The 22,719-nt window shown below is 45.5% G+C and overlaps 1 protein-coding gene across 2 annotated transcripts in view; it reads right to left on the bottom strand.

The window, feature by feature from the left end:
• Positions 1-22,719, bottom strand: part of SEC14L2 (SEC14 like lipid binding 2) — a 156,469-nt gene that overhangs the window by 87,735 nt on the left and 46,015 nt on the right. Inside the window, exon 1 of one of the 2 annotated variants that reach the window (XM_063913385.1) lies at positions 8,936-9,138. The exons of the other annotated variant lie outside the window; for it this stretch is intronic. Coding sequence (XP_063769455.1) covers positions 8,936-8,989 — 54 coding nt within the window. The 5' untranslated portion in view covers positions 8,990-9,138. Of the gene's footprint in view, positions 1-8,935; positions 9,139-22,719 lie in introns of those variants that run through there. 2 annotated transcript variants of the gene reach the window in all.

The following is a 22,719-nucleotide window of genomic DNA, read 5'->3' as shown; positions in this document are numbered from 1 at the left end:
TGTAGGCCCTCATTCCGAGTTGTTCGCTCGCAAGCTGCTTTTCGCAGCTTTACACACGCTAAGCCGCCGCCTACTGGGAGTGAATCTTAGCTTCTTAAAATTGCGAACGAAAGATTCTCAAAATTGCGACCACACACCTCTTAGCAGTTTCTGAGTAGCTCCAGACTTACTCGGCATCTGCGATCAGTTCAGTGCTTGTCGTTCCTGGTTTGACGTCACAAACACACCCAGCGTTCGCCCAGACACTCCTCCGTTTCTTCAGCCACTCCCGCGTTTTCCCAGAAACTGTAGCGTTTTTTCGCACACACCCATAAAACGGACTGTTTCCGCCCAGAAACACCCACTTCCTGTCAATCACATTACGATCACCAGACCGAAGAAAAAACCGTGAGTAAAATACCTAACTGCATAGCAAATTTACTTGGCGCAGTCGCAGTGCGGACATTGCGCATGCGCACTAAGCGGAAAATCGCTGCGATGCGAAAAAATTTACCGAGCGAACAACTCGGAATGACCCCCGTAATGTGGTCAGATGAGAGCAAAATTTTACTTTTTGGTATAAACTCCACTCGCCGTGTTTGGAGGGAGAAGAATGATGAATGGCATCCCAAGAACACCATACCCACTATGAAGCATGGGGGTGGAAACATCATGCTTTGGGGCTGCTTTTCTGCAAAGGGGACAGGACGACTGATCCGTATTAAGGAGAGGCTAAATGGGGCCATGTAGCGTGAGATTTTGGGCAAAAACCTCCTTCCCTCTGTAAGAGCATTGAAGATGGAACGTGGCTGGGTATTCCAGCATGACAATGACCCCAAACACACCACCCGGGCAACTAAGGAGTGGCTCCTTAAGAAGCATTTCAAGGTCCTGGAGTGGCCTAGCCAGTCTCCAGACCTCAACCCAACAGATAATCTGTGGAGGGAATTGAAAGTCTGTGTTGCCCGGTGACAGCCCCAAAACATGACAGATCTAGAGAAGATCTGCATGGAAGAGTGGGCCAAAATACCTGCTACAGTGTGTGCAAACCTGGTCCAGAACTACAGGAAACGTTTGGCCTCTGTAATTGTATATTACAAAGTATTGAGTTAAACTTTTTGATTGTCCAAATATTTATTTTCCGCAAGAATATACAAATAAATTGTTTAAAAATCATACAATGTGATTTCCTAGGTTTTTTTTTTTTTCAGATTCTGTCTCTCACAGTTGAAGTGTACCTATGATGGAAATTACAGACCTCTCTCATCTTTTTAAGTGGGTCAACTTGCACAATCGGTGGCTGTCCAAATACTTTTTTGCCCCACTGTATAACCCGGAGTTGAATTACCGGGGCAGGCGACCCGGGAATTCGGACTTGGCGCTTTCACACCGCACACTGACCCGTGTCGACCCGGCAATATGCCAGGTCGATATCGGGTTATTTGTGCGGTGTGAAAGGGGTATAAGTGATGTACTGATGTAATGTACTGTGCACCCGTATTTGTATGTGCTGCACTATGCACCCCTGTATCTATATGTGCTGCAGTGTACATCCTTGTCTCAGTATGTGATGCACTGTGCATCCCTGTGTCAGTACGTGATGTACTGTGCACCCATGTTTGTATGTGCTGCACTATGCACCCCTGTATCTGTATGTGCTGCAGTGTACATCCTTGTCTCAGTATGTGATGCACTGTGCATCCCTGTGTCAGTATGTAATGTACTGTGCACCCATGTTTGTATGTGCTGCACTATGCACCCATGTATCTGTATGTGCTGCACTGTACGTCCCTGTGTCAGTATGTGATGCACTGTATTCCACCCATACATATACGTGCTGTGCTGTTCATCATTATTTCTCAATGTTTGCACTGTGACCCACTGTGTGTGCTGTGATATGCCCCCTCCATTTTGTGATGTGATGCACTGTGCCCCAATGTACACTGCTCAAAAAAATAAAGGGAACACTAAAATAACACATCCTAGATCTGAACGAATGAAATATTCTTATTAAATACTTTGTTCTTTACATAGTTGAATGTGCTGACAACAGAATCACACAAAAATTATCAATGGAAATCAAATTTATTAACCCATGGAGGTCTGGATTTGGAGTCACACTCAAAATTAAAGTGGAAAAACACACTACAGGCTGATCCAACTTTGATGTAATGTCCTTAAAACAAGTCAAAATGAGGCTCAGTAGTGTGTGTGGCCTCCACGTGCCTGTATGACCTCCCTACAACGCCTGGGCATGCTCCTGATGAGGTGGCGGATGGTCCCTGAGGGATCTCCTCCCAGACCTGGACTAAAGCATCCGCCAACTCCTGGACAGTCTGTGGTGCAACGTGGCGTTGGTGGATGGAGCGAGACATGATGTCCCAGATGTGCTCAATTGGATTCAGGTCTGGGGAACGGGCGGGCCAGTCCATAGCATCAATGCCTTCGTCTTGCAGGAACTGCTGACACACTCCAGCCACATGAGGTCTAGCATTGTGTTGCATTAGGAGGAACCCAGGGCCAACCGCACCAGCGTATGGTCTCACAAGGGGTCTGAGGATCTCATCTCGGTACCTAATGGCAGTCAGGCTGCCTGTGGCGAGCACATGGAGGGCTGTGCGGCCCCCCAAAGAAATGCCACCCCACACCATTACTGACCCACTGCAAAACCGGTCATGCTGGAGGATGTTGCAGGCAGCAGAACGTTCTCCTTGGCATCTCCAGACTCTGTCACGTCTGTCACATGTGCTCAGTGAGAACCTGCTTTCATCTGTGAAGAGCACAGGGCGCCAGTGGCGAATTTGACAATCTTGGTGTTCTCTGGCAAATGCCAAACGTCCTGCACGGTGTTGGGCTGTAAGCACAACCCCCACCTGTGGACGTCGGGCCCTCATACCACCCTCATGGAGTCTGTTTCTGATCGTTTGAGTAGACACATGCACATTTGTGGCTTGCTGGAGGTCATTTTGCAGGGCTCTGGCAGTGCTCCTCCTGTTCCTCCTTGCACAAAGGCGGAGGTAGCGGTCCTGCTGCTGGGTTTGCCCTCCTACAGCCTCCTCCACATCTCCTGATGCACTGGCCTGTCTCCTGGTAGCGCCTCCATGCTCTGGACACTACGCTGACAGACACAGCAAACCTTCTTGCCACAGCTCGCATTGATGTGCCATCCTGGATGAGCTGCACTACCTGAGCCACTTGTGTGGGTTGTAGACTCCGTCTCATGCTACCACTAGAGTGAAAGCACCGCCAGCTTTCAAAAGTGACCAAAACATCAGCCAGAAAGCATAGGAGCCGAGAAGTGGTCTGTGGTCACCACCTGCAGAACAACTCCTTTATTGGAGGTGTCTTGCTAATTGCCTATAATTTCCACCTGTTGTCTATTCCATTTGCACAACAGCATGTGAAATTGATTGTCAATCAGTGTTGCTTCCTAAGTGGACGGTTTGATTTCACAGAAGTGTGATTGACTTGGAGTTACATTGTGTTGTTTAAGTGTTCCCTTTATTTTTTTGAGCAGTATATATATTTGCCCCATGTCTTAATGGGATAATGCACTGTGCTTTCTCCATGTCATTTTATGATGCTCTGTATGTTATGCACTATGCCTCTCCACCTTTGCACTGTGCCCCCATGTCTATATGTCATGCACTGTAGCCCCTTATGTCAGTATGTGCTGTACGGTTCCAAAACATTTCTACATCTTATACACTATGCAGCCCCATATCTGCATGTGTTGTATGCACTGTGCCCCAACATGTGTATTGTGCTGCATAGGCCCTACATTTCTGTATGTACTCACTGTGAATCAACTATGTATTTTTGTTATGTGCATTATGTACATCTGAAGTCAGCATTTGATGAAATGTGCTCCCCAAGTCTGCATGAGATGCACTGTGCTGCACTTATATACTGTGCTCCATCATAATTGTATATGATGCCCTGTGCATCCAATGTCTTTGTAATGTACTGTGTTAACACGAGCCTTGTGGGCTCGGTGACACCCACAAGTGGGAATAGTCCCTGTTAGTCGGCATGCCGACTTTTGGAATTTAGAGGGGTCGGGATGCAGGCGTCGGTATTGTGACCGCCAGTCACATAACTACATTCCATCTGTACATGCTGTACACTGCAATTCAGATTTCAGTTTGAACCCACCCCATCCAAATCTAAATCTCTATGCATATGTTACATCTGTCCCACCTGTAGTGCAGCATGGTTTTGTCCAGTTATTTGTTTTTTCTTACTATACTTCCAAACATGAATCAGGCCCAATGTCTGTATGTTCTCTGCCCCTCTTTATATCAGTGTGTGCTGTGCTTACACAACCACAGAGTTGGTCCCTATTTTGTACTGTGTCCCTTTCTGTCTGTATTCTATAATGTCTCCAAGTCTACATAGGTTAAACTGTGCTCTTTAAAAAGCGTATGTGACATACTGCTTGCCCTTGTCTTTATGTACTATATTATGCCCATCATTTGCATACATGTCCATTATGGTGGTGAGGTAAGCTCACATTTGCAGTATTATGTGCACTTTCATAACAGTATGTGCTGTACTGTACTCTTTCCATGTCTGCATGTGCTACACGGTGTACTCCTATATTTGCATATGCTGTACTGAGCTCACCCAAATTTATTTATGTGTTGTATAGTGTACATCTATCTCTGTGTGTGCTGTACTATGCTCCTCTATATATCAATATGTGCTAAATAGGGTACCCTATGTCTGGTACAATGTATTCCTATGTCTGTATGTGCTGTACTGTGCATCTCTCCATATCTGTATGTGCTGTACTGTGCATCTCTCCATATCTGTATGTGCTGTACTGTGCATCTCTCCATATCTGTATGTGCTGTACTGTGCCTTCACTCCTATGTCTGTATACAGTGCACCCGTATGTATGTATGTATGTATGTATGCATGTGTTGTACTGTGCATCTCTCCATATCTGTATGTGCTGTACTGTGCTTTCACTCCTATGTCTGTATACAGTGCACCCGTATGTATGTATGTATGTATGTACAGTATGTATGTATGTCTGTATGTATTGTATAGTGTACATCTATCTCTGTGTGTGCTGTACTGTGCCCCTCTATATATCAATATGTGCTAAATAGGGTACCCTATGTCTGGTACAATGTATTCCTATGTCTGCATGTGCTGTACTGTGCATCTCTCCATATCTGTATGTGCTGTACTGTGCATCTCTCCATATCTGTATGTGCTGTATTGTGCATCTCTCCATATCTGCATGTGCTGTACTGTGCATCTCTCCATATCTGTATGTGCTGTACTGTGCATCTCTCCATATCTGTATGTGCTGTACTGTGCATCTCTCCATATCTGTATGTGCTGAACTGTGCCTTCACTCCTATGTCTGTATACAGTGCACCCGTATGTATGTATGTATGTATTTATTGTACTGTACCCTTCTACAGTGTACCCCTATGTATGTATTGTACTGTGACCATTTACAGTGCACCCGTATGTATGTATGTATGTATGTATTGTACTGTGCATCTCTCCATATCTGTATGTGCTGTACTGTGCCTTCACTCCTATGTCTGTATACAGTGCACCCGTATGTATGTATGTATGTATGTATGTATGTATTGTACCCTTCTACAGTGTACCCCTATGTATGTATTGTACTGTGACCATTTACAGTGCACCCGTATGTATGTATGTATGCATGTGTTGTACTGTGCATCTCTCCATATCTGTATGTGCTGTACTGTGCCTTCACTCCTATGTCTGTATACAGTGCACCCGTATGTATGTATGTATGTATGTATTGTACTGTACCCTTCTACAGTGTACCCCTATGTATGTATGTATGTATTGTACTGTGACCATTTACAGTGCACCCGTATGTATGTATGTATGTATGTATGTATTGTACTGTACCCTTCTACAGTGTACCCCTATGTATGTATTGTACTGTGACCATTTACAGTGTACTCGTATGTATGTATGTATGTATGTATGTGTTGAACTGTACCCCTCTCCATATCTGTATGTACTGTGCACCTCTACATATCTGTATGTGGTATACTGTGCCCTCACTCCTATGTCTGTATACAGTGTACCCCTATGTATGAATGTATGTATGTATTTATTGTACTGTACCCTTCTACAGTGTACCCCTATGTATGTATTGTACTGTGACCATTTACAGTGCACCCGTATGTATGTATGTATGTATGTATGTATGTATGCATGTGTTGTACTGTGTATCTCTCCATATCTGTATGTGCTGTACTGTGCCTTCACTCCTATGTCTGTATACAGTGCACCCGTATGTATGTATGTATGTATGTATGTATGTGTTGTACTGTGCATCTCTCCATATCTATATGTGGTGCACTGTGCCTTCACTCCTATGTCTGTACTGTACCCTTCTACAGTGTACCCCTATGTATGTATTGTACTGTGACCATTTACAGTGTACTCGTATGTATGTATGTATGTATGTTTTGAACTGTACCCCTCTCCATATCTGTATGTACTGTGCACCTCTACATATCTGTATGTGGTATACTGTGCTCTCACTCCTATGTCTGTATACAGTGTACCCCTATGTATGAATGTATGTATGTATTCATTGTACTGTACCCTTCTACAGTGTACCCCTATGTACAGTATGTATTATATTGTGCCAATTTACAGTGTACCCATATGTATTTATTGTACTGTGACCATTTACAGTGTACTCGTATGTATGTATGTATGTATGTGTTGAACTGTACCCCTCTGATATCTATATGTACTGTGTACCTCTACATATATGTATGTGCTGTACTGTGCCCTCACTCTTGTCTGTATACAGTGCACCCCTATGTATGTATGTATGTATGTATTGCACTGTACCCTTCTAGTGTACCCCTATGAATGTATTGTGCCAATCTACAGTGTACCCGTATGTATGTACATGTGTGTTGAACTGCACCCCTCTCTATATCTGTATGTACTGTGCACCTCTGCAAATCTGTATGTGATGTACTATGCCCCTCTACTCATCTGCATATTCTGTACTGTTGTCACCCCCTAGTCTGCATTCATCTGAGACATTTGTCCCTGTTTGTCAACTTTTTCCCTGACTGAACTTACTGCCACTTGTGTGCGGGGGTTACGCTATCCCAGCATGAAGTGCTGATTGCTGCTGTAAGATAGTGATGTGGTAACTCCACAGGAAACAAATTTGGCACTAAGATGATTGTCTTTCATACAAGTCTGAGGCTGACTGTTGTTGTTTTTTTTGTTTTGTTTTTTTTTTCATTTTCATAGATAATTGTTACAACTCAAACGTCAATCTAAAAACAACTGCCTCTAACATATATCTTCCACTAACTACAAAGATGTGTAAACTCTCAAACACTTTCCTTATTATTCGGATTCAATCCTAAATCCAGGGGAACCAGCTGAACAGCATATTTGGTGAAAGTTAAGTGACTGATAAGTGTCTACACTTCTTTCTATCAAGGATCACGTGACTATTATCCCTGTATCAGGTAGGTGATGGCACTGAGGTCATAAACACAGTGGCCTTAGAAGTCAAGGTCTCAGTTTTGCTCTATGAACTTGATTAGATAAATCGGTTGCATTAACTATTGGGTAACAGCCAGGTAGTACTCATATGTCTATGCTGGTTGCTGTCTGCTAGTCGCATTCATATATTTATAACAAAATGCAGAAGTGCTGGCAATAATTTTGTCAGTTACAATGGGGGAGATGTACTAAGCCTGAAAAGTGATAAATATCACTGTGATAAAGCCCCAGCCAATCGGCTCCTAACTGCCATGTCACAGGCTGTGTTTGAAAAATGACAGTTAGGAGCCGATTGGCTGGTACTTTATCACTGTGATATTTATCACTTTTCAGGCTTAGTACATCTGGCCCAATGAACTAGCAATATTCATAATTAAGTCATATTTGACATTATTAACATATCCATGCCTTCTTGACCGAGGGGTCTATTCATGAATCAGTGAAAAGAGGGGAGAAGTGAGCCATTGGAGAAGTTGCCCATGGCAACCAATCAGAGTTGAGGTAACATTTATAAAGTGCATTCTATAAACTTATACGTAGCAGCTGAATGGTCGTCATGGGCAACTTCTCCACTGGCTCACTTCTCTACACTTTTCACTGCTTCATGAATGGACCCCTAAATCTCCTGAACGTGTGATCATTATACCTTGAACAAAATTAACAGTTATGACCAAATCAACAACAAGGATGCAACTGCACCTGGAGAGACCATCCTGTGATGAGGGTAATGCATTATTTTATCCTTGCACGGAGAATACTGCCTATCACACAAATACTGACCACTATTATGCCCACACAGAGCAAGGAGGAGCACACTGTGCACATTTTAAATGTTCCTCTTTAGCAGAACATGTTTTTCCATGATGCAAAATGGAAAGGTTCTAGTTAACAACAAACTTAATAAATGCAATAAAATGCAACAATCCTTGCCTCAGAAATAAAGGGTGGATCCCAGAACAGTATGATCTGTTGAGATATGTTATTGTGACTAGTTACTGCATTCCCTAGGTGTAACTCAGTGGGGATTACAGCACATTTTACACTAACATTCAAAACAGACAGCTTTAGGGAACATGTAAAAACAATATTAACATGAGGGGAGGGGGTAGGGAACTGCTAGGGCTAATGAGGAAGCGGCTAGTGGGGAAGGGGGATAGTATACTTTAAGTGATGCACTATTAGGGACCAGACCAGAGCGCTGGCTAGGGCAGGGCATGTGTCAGGGAGAGCTGCTACTGCTTACACCGGCAATGATCTGGTTAACGAGAGGCAGGATGAATGAGCATGGTGCATTGGATTTGCAATGAAGTAAGACAGACTACTAATGCATTATACAGCACCACGATCAGATGATGCAGCGGTATATTATTACATATATTACATCTGCATGAGTGCTGCCAGCTCTCACCTTTACTAAGGCCTCCTCCTGTTTGGGGCTGAGATCCCCAACTCTGCCACTCATTATGCCACCAGACTGTAGTCTCTTCCGCCACCGACTGAGCTGCTGTCTATGCTGAAGAGGGTTTGCGGTGACTGTCACACTCGCTCATCAGGCTTCATGCCTGTGCTTCCACATTACAAGCCGAAGTCTCCGCCTCTGGGCACAGGGAGACCCACCCCGGGAGCGCCCCCCTTGTTTCTCTTAAAGCTACAGTGTTTCTTTTTAAGACACTTCCAGTCACATGTCTCAGGTTCTCCCACAGACAGATTATCCTTATCTGCATGCCTCTGGCATTAGAAGAAGATAAATGTCTTTAAATACAATAGATAGTTGATCTTAAAAATATAGGTAGGACTGGGCTGTTTTTAACGAGTCAATGGGGTAGATTTACAAAAGCATTTTAAACAGACAAGTGGCGGTGTTGCCCATAGCAACTATTTTCTAGACCGCAAAAGAGAAATGATAGCTAGAATCTGTTTGGTTGCTATGGGAAACACCACCACTTAGCTGTTTTAGAAACTTTAGTAAATCTACCCTAATTTTGGGGAACTGTAGCATGGTGTAAATTGTCTCCTCTCCGGGAGAATCCTGGAGAGAAGACACTGCTGTAGGGATGGACATTGGAACACGATGGTTTGAAACCATGAATGATGTTAAAATAATGCTGAATTCAGCTGTTTAATATCGGGAGCGGCCAGAAGTTGCTTTTGCACATGTGCAAACAGGATTTTCAATGCGCATGCGTAAGTCAGTTAGTTACCATTGCATCGAAAGTTTTGATGGCGGAAGCCCATCTGTCAATTGATGCTGGGCTTCCGATGTCCATCCCTAAACTGCTGGGCGGGTGTGGATCATCAAATCGACAGTGTCTAGGTCGACAATGTTTAGGTCGACCACTATAGGTCAACAGTCACTAGGTCGACAGGGTTGGAAGGTCGACAGGGTTTCTATGTCGACATGTGCTAGGTCGACAGGTCAAAATGTCGGCATGAGTTGTTGTTTTTTTGTCATTTTCTGCGTACAGTGACCAGAAAGCCGAATTAGTGCACCGTGTCCCCTCGCTCCGCTACCGCTTTGCTCGGCACAGATTACCGTTCCAATCGTAGTCCACGTGGATCTATAAGTATGAAAAAGTTCAAAAAAAGAAAAAAAATGTGAAAAACTCATGTCGACCTTTTGACCTGTCGACCTAGCACATGTCGACCTAGAAACCCTGTCGACCTAGTGACTGTCGACCTATAGTGGTCGACCTAAACATTGTTGAGCTAGACAGTGTCGATCTTCAGACCGGATCCCCTCCTGGGCACTCTGGGTGGGTGTGTCTGGGCTATGCCATCATCAAGCCCCACCCACTTCTGCCAAATACCACAATTTCCGGGTCTGCGGGAAGAGGACGGTGCTAAAATGACGTGATTTGCATCATTTTAGTCCCATCCCTCCCTGCGGCGCAGTGATTACCGGTGATAATCTTTCAATCCTGCCTGCTTCAGTAGGATGCGGCCAGGATGCAAGAGATCTGCCTGCTCTTCCGGGTGTGCGGGGGTCTAACCGAAAAATCATGAGTTTCCCCCAACTTCTGTGAGAGTAGGCAAGTATGGTGTAAAAAGTTCTTAAATATGTAGAGATTTTGCTAATGTTCTGATCCTGGGATTTATTTGGGGGTCCATGATACTAATACTTGCCTGATGAATATATTTAGCTACCCATGGAGATAACGTCTACAATATAAATAGAAGAAGGGTATATGTAGGCCGACTGGGTTATCCTTGCATTGCCATAAGTTCTCACAGGGTGATATTTCCTACTGTATAGAAATGGTGAAATGGTCAGCTGTAGGTGAGATGTATCAAACCTTTGAGAGAGATAAAGTGGAGAAGTTGTTGCCTACAGCACCCAATCAGCTTCTGCCATGTTATAGCAGTGATAGGCAATAGTTGGCCCTGGGGCCACATGCGTTCCTCCAAGCACTCACTTGTGGCATCTACCTGCTTCCTGATTACTTGTCATATTTGTCTATTATAGATTGTAACGACTGTGTAGAAGTATCACCAGGACAGGGCTTTTGCAGGCAGGCCGATCAGAAGTTGCAACAAACTATGCATGGCAACGCACAATAGTGCGAACACACTGGCTGATGTGAACTATACCAGCTTAAGGCAGGCATATGTTTACACAATATAATTGTAGAAATGTGATGATAATAATAATAATATTAATAATAACAACTATAGCACTATTCTCCAGTAGGACTCAAAGTCACTTTACAAGATTAAAAAACATAGCACAGAGGTTTAGTGTTACAGCAAGAGGAAATCAAAACGAACAAAACACGTGTACCCTGGGTCGAATAGACAAAGCCTAGAAGAGATGACACAAAATAGGGAAGTTGCAGTGTACTACAGCTAGAAGCAAAACCCTCTTACACAACCATCAGATTCAAGCATTTTTCATCCCACCCACGGGTGTACCAGGTGATGCAGCCATTTTGTAGTGTAGTATGATACGCATAATTATAGTTCCACATTATGCATCCCGATTCCCGCCCAAGAAAGAACCATCTGAGACAGCCATCTGGGGTGACATCTGGCAGGGTGAGCAATTAGCAGAAGTATAACATTCAGAAGTCAAACATCCTAGTTCGGCCGGCAGCCCGAGTTCGGCGGTCATACGTGATGCCGGCCGAACTCGGACAGTTTTTTTAAAGGGGCAATGACCTACAAGGCAAAACCATGCCTTGTAAGTGATTGACTCTTTAAAAAATATCCAAGTTCGGACGGCATACTGCACGGCCGTCAAAGTTGGATGTCATTAAATCCAGCCCATGGTTGGATTGGCTATCGCTGCTGCTTACATAGAAGCAGCAGTGATAGCATTAATATGATAATGCAGCAGGAGGAGTTCGCAAGCCGTCTGTCTCAGAGCCCAGGGAATCTCTGTGCAGTGATAGAGATCACTGATCTCTTCCCTCCCCCTAAACGGCAGTGACAAGCCTCCATTTTCACAAACACAGCCCGTCGCCCCTCCCCACCGCCAAACGGGATCAGACTGTCAGTCTGATGCCATCCCTGCATCCTGTCTCACAGCACACGTTTGCGCATGTGCAGAATGGGTCCTGTTTATACGCAAAGTATCGAACATTGGTACTCTGCCCATCAGGGCGCACCACATCTGAATCAATCATCCTGAGCTGCAGTGTCTGAACAATTGTTCCATATATGCACATTTGTTATTGCAGTCTGTTTAATATACACAAAGTATAATGTGATTAGTGCCACTGTTTAATCATGTGATCTTATGACATTATTACAGGAAGTTAAGAAGTATATAAATGATGCTTTATATAAATACTGCGATGATACATTCAGAATTGCAGCTGGTATAAACAACGTTATGTAACAGACAATGCTGACCCGGAAATGCTCAGCTCTCTGGTATTCCAGCACAAACATTTCTTTTAAAAACATATTTTTCGGTTTACACAGACTGTTAAGTAACATTATTGCATACCATTCGTACAATTAACGCCCGATTGCACAGTGTATGGCCACCTAAAGTCTTTAATTAAACAATGTCATGTTCAGAACCTAGAGACAGACATCAATCCAAAGCATGAAATTGCTGTCGCCGTAAGTCTCAGCCACTTTTGGAAGAAATGCCTTGTTTGATGGTATGCCTTCTTACTCTCACCAGTCTCAGTTTTCAAATTAAACACAGTGGGGGCGATTCAGAGATGGATGCAGCTGCGCATCTGTACGTCTGTACGTAGCGGCTGCAGATATCTGGTCTGCACTCTGAACCTGGAGGGATGCGGCCACAATGTGATTGACAGTGGCGTTTCAACGTTGCGGGAGCGTGGTGGGCAAAACAGGGGCGTGTCACAAGCATTTTGAGGGCTGCTGCGTGTCTTTACACGCAGCCGCTCCGATAAAAAAATAGCGGCAGACCGCCTGCCAGCGCAGACAGGCTGCACTGGCAGGGGTCAACATCTTGTCAATGCATCTGCAATTAAATTGCGGATGCATCGTGAGGAGGTGCCACACAGGCTGGGCAGCCTTGCTCCTGACTGCCCAATACTGCTCAATTCTTCTGGATTGTAATATGGAAAACTCTGTCCTGACTGAGCAGACTTCCTGTTACACTACACTACAGTGATTGTCTATCTCTCCACTGGACGTGGGCAATGTGGTGATCAGTGGGGTACACTGACTAGTCTGTTCTGTAAAGTACACAATTTTGGTGCCTTTGGTTATGATTCTTGTTAATCACTGTTTTTTTTTTCTATACTCTTCCAGGTAACTATTGAGGAAAACATTCACACGCTATATAAGGTTATTGCTGAATTTAGAGATACTATAATCTAGATAGCTGTTTTATTGTTATTAAGAGCATATCAGACATCTTATGACCCCAATGGCTGATTCAAGTTTTAGAGATAGTAAATCAGCCCAGTGCAACAGGAGATGTGCAAAGTCAGGATTTTCTATGCCAGAGTCCAGTATGATCGAGCAATAATGGGCAGGGAGCAGTGAGCTACAGCTGACAGATAACTGACAGAGGGGGAATAAAGAGTCATCTGTAGAACATCTGACTACATTAGAACAATCTTTTAAAAAAAAACAACTTGTTATACTTACTGACCTCTTATTATTGCCAATGGTCTAGTCATTTTAGATAAAAACAAAAAGACAATGGGCCTTATTCAGAGATTGATGCAGATAGCTGCATACGCAGCCAGATCTGCATCCATCTCCTCACATGCTGGGGGCAACTCACCACTGGGCAAGGCAGCCCAGCATGTGTGAGGCCGACTGCCGATACGTCCGCAATTAGATTGCAGATGCATTGTAACTAAGGTTGACCTCTTGCAGCTAACCCGGCTGCGTTGTCAGTCGGTTAGGCCACCATTTTTTTAAATCTGAGCGGCTGTGTGTGATGTCACACAGCCACCCCGAAAACAGTCCCATTCCACCCCATTCGGCCTTGCTGCCTTGCGAACACCTGCCACTTGCAATCACATTGCGGTCGCATCCATCGGGGATGCGATCGCAATGCACATGCCCGTGCAGCTGCGATGCGGATCCTTGCGCATGCACAGTTTGAACTGCCATCGGCAAACTGCGCTGCGGGCTGCATCAGCAATAAGCAAAGGACAAAGTGGCACAGAAAAATTATGAGAACAAACATACCGTCCGCCACAATAAATGAAATTAATATATCCAAAATATTTCATTTGAATTGATATTCGATAATTGATCATATTTATATATTTATTATTTTTGGGGGGGCTGTTGTATGGTAAAACAAACATCAGATTTTCTGCAGCAATAAGGGTTAACGCCTTCTTAAGGGTATGACAAATTGGGCAACACTAAGTGGTGGTAGTGGATGTGAAACACTAGACGTGTGTGACACATTCTCCTACTGGCTAGTTGCTGTCATATTGAGAAAAATACTATTTTATAGGCTGCACAAGCAAAAGTGCCCGGGTTGCTTAATTGCAATAAAAAACAAAAACAAACAAACAAACTCTGTGATGTAGATGAATTTTTGAGCTACAGGGATACCAGCACATACATGTAATGATGACAACTTTATGCAGATGTCCTGCTGGCCCCATGTATCTCTGTTGAGGAAGACAGTATGGATTGAATCCTCCTATTATGTGAGCTGACTGCACAATATACTGTATAGATCTCCCTGTCTCCAAGTGAAGGGCAGGGGTCGAGTGAGGACTGCACGACAGCTACGTAACGCCAATGTGCAGGAATAGCAGACACATCTACACAGTTTTGAAAAGGATTTGATAGAACAGAAGTAGTGTTCAGCCTGGCAATGGGTAGCACCTGAATAGCTAGCAGGCTACACTCCTTCTTACTGGGCAACTTCAAACTGAGCCTGCTGGACTAGTCTGTACACATACCTCCCACCTGTCCCGCATTCAGCAGGACAATCCAGTTTTTCTGAGACTGTCCTGCTGTCCCAGATCTGTACATAGTGCAGGGAGAGCCTGGGGCAGCCCAGCATCTTGGAGAGCGTCCCCACAATGATGAGAACAGGAGTGCTTTTCCCGAAGCCCTATCCCCTTATTGCGTGCGCATGCGCCGGGTCCCGAATTTAGAGGCACCAAAGTTGGGAGGTAAGCTGATGCAAATAACCTACAATAAAAACTGAGAATGCCCAATATGGCTGCATCACCCTGTGTTAATGATATAAATTAATTTCAACCTTATTGGAATAAAGGCACAATATAAATAATTCTTATTGTGTTGGACAACCTACTTTGTTCAGAACTTCATATGGATTCATAAAATCCAATGTTTAATGAATCATGGCTCTTTTGTTTTACATATTATTCCATAATTCCAACAACACTGATTTTTTTTGAGATGAAACCTAGTTTAATTCCCATATTTTTTTAGGAGTTATAGAGCCTGATTCAGATTTGGAAACAAGGCAGAAAAAAGCAAGTAACTTTGTATCTGAAACAACCATTTTGCAATGCAATTTTTTTTCCAGTGCAGGGTAAATACTGTCTGCTTTATTTCTACACTGCAATTTGGATTTCAGTTTGAACACACCCCACCCAAACGTAACGCTCTCTGCACATGTTACATCTGTCCCACCTGCAGTGTTATATGGTTTTGGCCAGTTGCTTATTTTTTTTGTTTTCTTCCACATCTGAATAACCCCATAGTGTGGTGCATTTATGCAGGGGTAATTTGGAGGACCAAAAAAAAAAAAAAAAAAAAGGCAAATAAAAATCTACCTTTGTATTGCCTGACATGTCTTTGTTGCTGCCAAATTCTCTTATACCCTGTTCACACTGCACAAATAACCCACCCAGGTTATTACCGGGTCAGGTGCAGTGTGAGCGGGTTACCTGGGTTGATGCGACCCGGTCCCCGTTGAAAGCATAGGGAGAGGCGGCGCAGAGATGATCTCATCTCCAGCGCAGCCTCCAAACCCACCTACTATGTTGGCTCCGCCCCCGATGGCAACTCGACCTGGCATATTGCCGGGTAGGGAAGCCAGTCTGAAGGGGTCCAATGCCGGGTCGCACCCGGGAAGGACCCGTTTCCAATTCCCGGGTGCGAGCCGGCAATTGCAATCTGAATGGGGTATTAGATGGACCATGGAAATGCACCTCTAACCTTCCAGAGATGTGGTCTCTCAAAAGGTTAACTGGATTACGGTCATGGAATCTATATGAACTGTCAAAACCTATCATTTGAGACTTTCATGTTTCATTTGAAACCCATTGTCACAACTGAGGGCTGAGGCTGACCAGGGGTAGCCTCAGATGTAGGGGCTGACGTGTAGGTGAACCGGGGAGGTAGTATTGGGTTCCTTGACATACAGGAGCTCTAGTACCAGTTGCCCGAAGGCGTGACCATGACAACGAAGTTGTAAAAGGTAAAGTCAGTTTTATTGAACACACAGCTTAAGACACTTTAGATATGCAAAACGTCACAGGAGATGTGCAATGGTAAATTACAGTACAGTTCCCAGAAGCGCAGGCTAATTAGTGCTGTGGTTTGCAGAACAGAATATCACAGAGTCCTTGCCAGAACTGGAGATGGTAAGTCCATATGCCACAGCTAACCGCTGAGGAGAGGTGTGAACTGGTACTGCCCAGCAAATGGTGTACAGAGGCTGGAACAACACAGATGCACAGAAGTAGATGGTACTTGGTAATTGCAGAGAGTGCCGGATGGAACCGGTATGAATGAAAGGTGTGCAGAACTCACCACCGTAGAACTGTAGATTTAGAGTCCGATGGTGAGCATCGATGGACGCTGTGGTTCAATGGTAGAATGGTCACTGCTGCAGGCGATATAGGAATACCGCTGATGACGTTGAAGTAAACTGAAGACACTGTGGAGCACCGCTAGCAGAATACCAGCGACTCAGGAGCACTGTGGAAAGCTAGTAGGCCGTGGTAAGTACGCTGTGGAGTATGGAGAGCGGTGCTGTAGAAAGAAGGAGTTGAAAACAATACCAGGACACCGCTGGAGGCTGGAAGCAAAGCAGGACCAATGCTGGAAGCAGGAGGCCGGTGTCTGATCGTGGAGAGTAATCAGGAGCAATTCTGGAACACTGCAGAAGTCAGGGTGCACCGCAGGATGGAAACAGGTGCGGGTCTATTAGTGGAGCTGAATCACAGGAGCTAGAATACCTGGAGAAACAAGCAGTAGAATCCACAAGCAGGAGAGACATGTGTATAGGTTAGACAACCAAAGCACTGTCGATTATCCAGCCCAGGAGCAGGATATTTATACCAGCTGGGAAGCAGGCATTGGCTGGATAATTAGGCAGAGTACAGAGTGCAGCGGATAGGTTGTGAAATGACATGTGATGAGGAAAAACATGGCTGCGCCCATGTTTGCATTTGGTGGGAAAGTCTGTTTGTATATTCCATGTGGTAAACAGCAGTAATGGCGGCGGAGGCCGCGGAGGGCAGGAGACGCGAAGCTTTAAAACAGTGCAACTATACTGTAAGGCTGCCATGACAGCGCTGCGGGATCACAGGGAAGAGACTTGAGGTGAAGATATTGTAAAAGTCAAATTGCTTTCTAACAAATATTTAAAATGCCAGCTCTATAATATACTGTGGAAGCCTGCGCATCTTATTACCATGTGCTATGAATGTGCGCTATACATTGCAAAAACACTACATCCCATAAGAGAAAATAATACACCCACACATTATCTGAGTTCCAAAGCTCATTGATGTATATATTTGTTATTAAAAGGATATGTATTCAATATATCACAATGTAGAGTATATATATAGTTACACGGTTACAATTTATACAGTAAGCAGTTATTACAAACTAATTAAAATACAGACACGGACAGCAATACAATTACCATATTTTGCTCAAATACACTCTCCACTCCATATCACTCTCTCTCTCTCAGTAAAATCATGCAGCCACTGGACAGACAGCATCTCCAGTGACGTGCGGTGAGGTCAATGGCTGGGGAGGCACTGGTCGGTGTGGGTGGGGCAGGAGAAAGTGGTGACAGGGCCCGCACAGAAGTGACAGGGCCAAATCAGAAATGACAGGGACAGTACAGTGGGGAAGAACAGAAAGGACGGGACCAAGATAGAGATCCAAGATAGAGGTGACAGGGACAGGACCAGGACATCGTGAAAGGGTCAGGACAGAGGGGACAGGGACAAGATAGATGTGACAGAGGCAGAACCATGACGGGGACCAGAACAGAGGGGACAGGGCCAGAACAAAGGGATAGGAGAGAGGGTTAACAGTACCAGGACAGAGGTGACCGGGTAAGGACAGGGGTGGCAGGGCCAGGATAGAGGGGACAAGACAGGGGTGGCAGGGCCAGGATAGAGGGGACAAGACAGGGGTGGCAGGGCCAGTATAGAGGGGACAAGACAAGGGTGACAGGGCCAGGATAGAGGGGACAAGACAGGGGTGGCAGGGCCAGGATAGAGGGGACAGGACAAGTGTGACAGGGACAAGTGAGAGGGGAGACAGGGCCAGCACAGGGGTGACAGGAGAGAGAGGAGACAGGACCAGGACACAGCCCTGAATTCAGCACTGACATGAGAGTGACATCACTCAATCAAAAGTGATGAGAAATATTCAATGCCCCCTTCCTTCCTCAGCTCCTGCCCCATCCCATCCCCCCCTCCCAACTCCCTTAGGGCTTGAACTTACAGTAACAGAAGTTCACTCCCATCCGCAGGGACAGTCACAATACCTTCCCCTCTGCAAGCCTGTCCTATTCTGGCTCCTCTGTCATCTAGGACTGACATCCCCTTCCATAGCATCAGTTCACACGGGAAAGGAGCACTGATGATGATGATCGGCGCTCCACTTCTGCAGCACGAAGAAGGACACAGAATGGGCAGCAGGGGCGGACACGGAGCGGGTGAGCTGGAGGATCACGGAGCAGGGTGTCAGAGTCGGTTTAGTTTGTGTCCCCGGAGGGGGCGCTAGTGGGTCAGTGGAGGTAGGTGGAATGAAGTGAGGAGGCAGTATTGGGTTTCTGCGCATGTGCACAATGTAGATTTATTAATAACAGAATGTCCAGATAATAATGCAGCAGAAAGTAAAACAAACGGATGCAATGGAAATGACAATGGTAACGGCAATGGTAATGGCAATGATATAATATGGTTTGAAACTGAAAGTCTATGGCAGAGTTTGTAATGCAGAAATGGAACCAGAGTAATTAAAACGTGGAGCCAGCAGAGGTGGAATAATGGTAGCAAACCTGGTAGCAATGCAGGAGACTGGATGGTAATGTTCACTGTGCTGTTGGAAGTGCACAATCAGCATGCAGGCTGAATCACAGGTGAGATGACGGAATGCACCTGGAGAGGGAGTCTCTACTGCTGTAGGCTGGAGCACACTGCAGGTGTAGAAGGTGTGAAGCCAGAAAGGTATTGCTGGTGCTGGTACTTGTAGTTCCACGGAAGTAACAGGTACAGAAGAATATCCAGGAACACGGAGGATCAGGAGAATATCCAGGAACACGCAGGAACAGGAGAACAGGTCCAGACACACGGGTCGCAGGAGTGACACAAAGTTCAGGACAACCTCTGACTCACCCTGCAGCTCCTGATATACCCCCTGACCGGCAGGTATTGGCTGGAGTGAGACGAGGAGGTGCGGCCAAGCTCCGGATTGGCTGCCGCACTTACACTGGGGAAAACTGTCATGGCGGCGCCCATGACGCGGCCCGGCTGGGACGCGGCGCGCCCACACGCCCGTTGACTCCAGGGGCGCTCCCAGGCCTGAGATGGTATCCACGAGCAGGGTGACAGGTGACAGCAACATGCAGTGACCCCGGACGGAGTCCGCTCCGGCGGACAGACATAACAGCGGTAAGTCGATTCCTGACAGTACCCCCTCCCTTATGGGTGGGCACCGAACACCCACGTGGCTTGGAAGGATGAGACCTGTGGAAAACACGGACCAACCTGGGAGCGTGGACATCAGCAGAGTTCACCTAACTCCTCTCCTCAGGACCATAGCCGGCCCAGTCGATGAGATATTGCAGACGACCATACCGGTGACGGGAGTCCAGGATCTTCTCTATCTCGAACTCTATGCCCCGCTGAGTTGGAATGCTGGGGCCAGCTGGAAGAGCTCTTTGGAAGCGATTTAGGACTAATGGTCTGAGGAGAGAGACATGGAAAGCATTAGGAATACGCAATGAAGAGGGTAACTTGAGCTTGTAAGCCACAGGATTTAGAACTCTTTCGATGGAGAAAGGACCAATGAAGCGTGGTGCAAACTTCATTGAAGGCACTTTAAGACGAAGATTCCGGGTTGACAGCCAGACTTTATCCCCAGGTTTCAAGCTGGGAACTGCACGTCTCTTGCGGTCGGCAAAGAATTTGTACCGGGCAGAAGCCTTTTTGAGTGAAGTATGAATCTTCCTCCAGATTGTTGAGAACTGACTGAGGACAGTAGTGGCAGCAGGAACATCGATGCTAGGAAGGTCTTGAAAATCAGGAACTCGTGGATGCTGCCCATAAACAGCGAAGAACGGAGTAGTTTCAGTAGCTGTGTGGTAGCGGAAATTGTGAGCGAATTCAGCCCACGGGAGCAAATCTACCCAGTCATCTTGGGAAGATGATATGTACAGTCTCAGGAAAGTTTCCAACTCCTGGTTTACCCTCTCTGTCTGCCCATTCGTCTGAGGATGATACGCTGACGAGAACTTGAGATGGACCTGCATGGCAGAACAGAGAGCTCTCCAAAACCTTGCCACAAACTGAACTCCACGGTCAGATATTATTTCAGTGGGTAGTCCATGTAAACGGAAAATCTCCCGTAGGAAGATTTGAGCCAGTTTTGGAGCGGAAGGAAGTCCTTGGAGTGGAACAAAATGAGCCATTTTGGTAAATCTGTCGACCACTACCCAGATGGTATTGAATCCTTGGGAGGAGGGAAGGTCAGAGATGAAATCCATAGACAGATGTGACCAAGGACGGCTGGGAATGGATAACGGCTGTAACTGACCTGCTGGAGACTGACGAGGAGTTTTGTGCTGCACACATTTAGGGCAAGACGCCACAAAGTCTTTGATGTCGACTTTCATCTTCGGCCACCAGTATGTTTCAGAGAGAAATTTAAAAGTCTTTAGGACACCAGGATGCCCAGTAAATTTAGACTGATGAGCCCAAGACAACAACTTAGAACGGAGTTCAGGAGCAACAAAAGTCTTACCAGGAGGCGGAGCTGGAGAAACTTGTGAAGAAGCAAAAGCAACAGGATCCAGGATGGAGCGTGGTACTGGATCGGATATCTCGTCCTCAGATTCCATGGATCGAGACAAGGCATCTGCTTTGGTATTCTGAGAACCTGGGCGGAAATGGAGCTTGAAATTAAAACGGGAGAAGAACATAGCCCATCGGGACTGGCGAGGATTAAGGCACTGAGCTGCCTTCAAGTAGAGCAGGTTTTTATGATCCGTATAGATATTAAATGGAAACTTCGCCCCTTCCAGGAGATACCTCCATTCCTCAAGGGCCAGTTTAATCGCCAGAAGCTCTTGATCTCTGATGGAATAATTAACTTCTGCAGGAAGAAACTTACGGGAAAAGAATCCACAGGGATGAATCTTCCCGTCAGCTCCCATCTGAGAGAGAACAGCTCCCACTCCTACTGTGGAAGCATCCACCTCCAACTCGAATGGCTTATTAATATCGGGCTGTAACAAAACTGGAGCGGTAACAAAAGCCATCTTGATTTTTTGAAACGCAGCCAGGGCATCTTCTGACCAGTTGGAATGATCTGCCCCTTTCCGAGTTAAGCTAGTAATAGGGGCAATGAGAGTTGAAAAGCCTCGGATGAATTTCCTATAATAATTGGCAAAGCCCAGGAATCGTTGAATGGACTTGAGAGTGTTCGGAATGGACCAATTGGCAATAGCTTCCAATTTCGCCGGGTCCATCTGGAGATCCGATCCAGAAATTATATACCCCAGGAAGGGTATGGAGGTAACCTCAAAGGTACACTTAGATAATTTGCCGTAAAGACAATTCTCACGAAGACGTCGGAGGACTTCACGGACTTGGAGACGATGAGAAGGGAGGTCTTGAGAGAAGATGAGGATATCGTCCAGGTAAACAACGAGATACTTGTACAGAACGTCACGGAAAATTTCATTAACAAAGTGTTGAAACACTGCTGGAGCATTGCTCAACCCGAATGGCATTACCAGGTACTCGTAATGGCCATCCCGAGTATTGAAAGCTGTCTTCCATTCGTCACCGCTGCGGATTCTGATGAGATTATAGGCACCGCGGAGATCTAACTTGGTGAAGATGCGGGCTCCTTTGACTCTATCAAATAACTCGGTAATAAGAGGTAACGGGTAGCTGTTCTTAACGGTAATATCATTAAGTCCCCGGTAGTCAATACATGGACGTAGTCCTCCATCTTTCTTTTTAACAAAAAAGAAACCTGCCCCAGCAGGTGATGATGAGGGACGGATGAATCCTTTCTGTAAGTTTTCTTTGATGTATTCGCTCATCGCTTCGGTTTCAGGAACAGATAACGGGTAGGTGCGCCCCCTAGGTGGTTTTTTGCCAGGAATGAGGTCGATGGGGCAATCCCACTCTCTATGGGGCGGCAGGACATCAGCGGCCTTCTCGCTGAAGACGTCAGCGAAATCTTGATAGGCCATAGGAAGAGTAGACTGGGTCTTGATTTCAGAAGTCTTGACAGGAACAACTTGGGCTAAACAGGACTGACGGCAATGTG

The sequence above is a fragment of the Pseudophryne corroboree genome, chromosome 1, assembly GCF_028390025.1.
Source record: "Pseudophryne corroboree isolate aPseCor3 chromosome 1, aPseCor3.hap2, whole genome shotgun sequence".
In the NCBI taxonomy this organism is placed as follows: Eukaryota; Metazoa; Chordata; class Amphibia; order Anura; family Myobatrachidae; genus Pseudophryne; species Pseudophryne corroboree.
The sequence above is the reverse complement of the archived record's forward strand: the minus strand, read 5'-3'. Positions and strand labels throughout refer to the sequence as shown.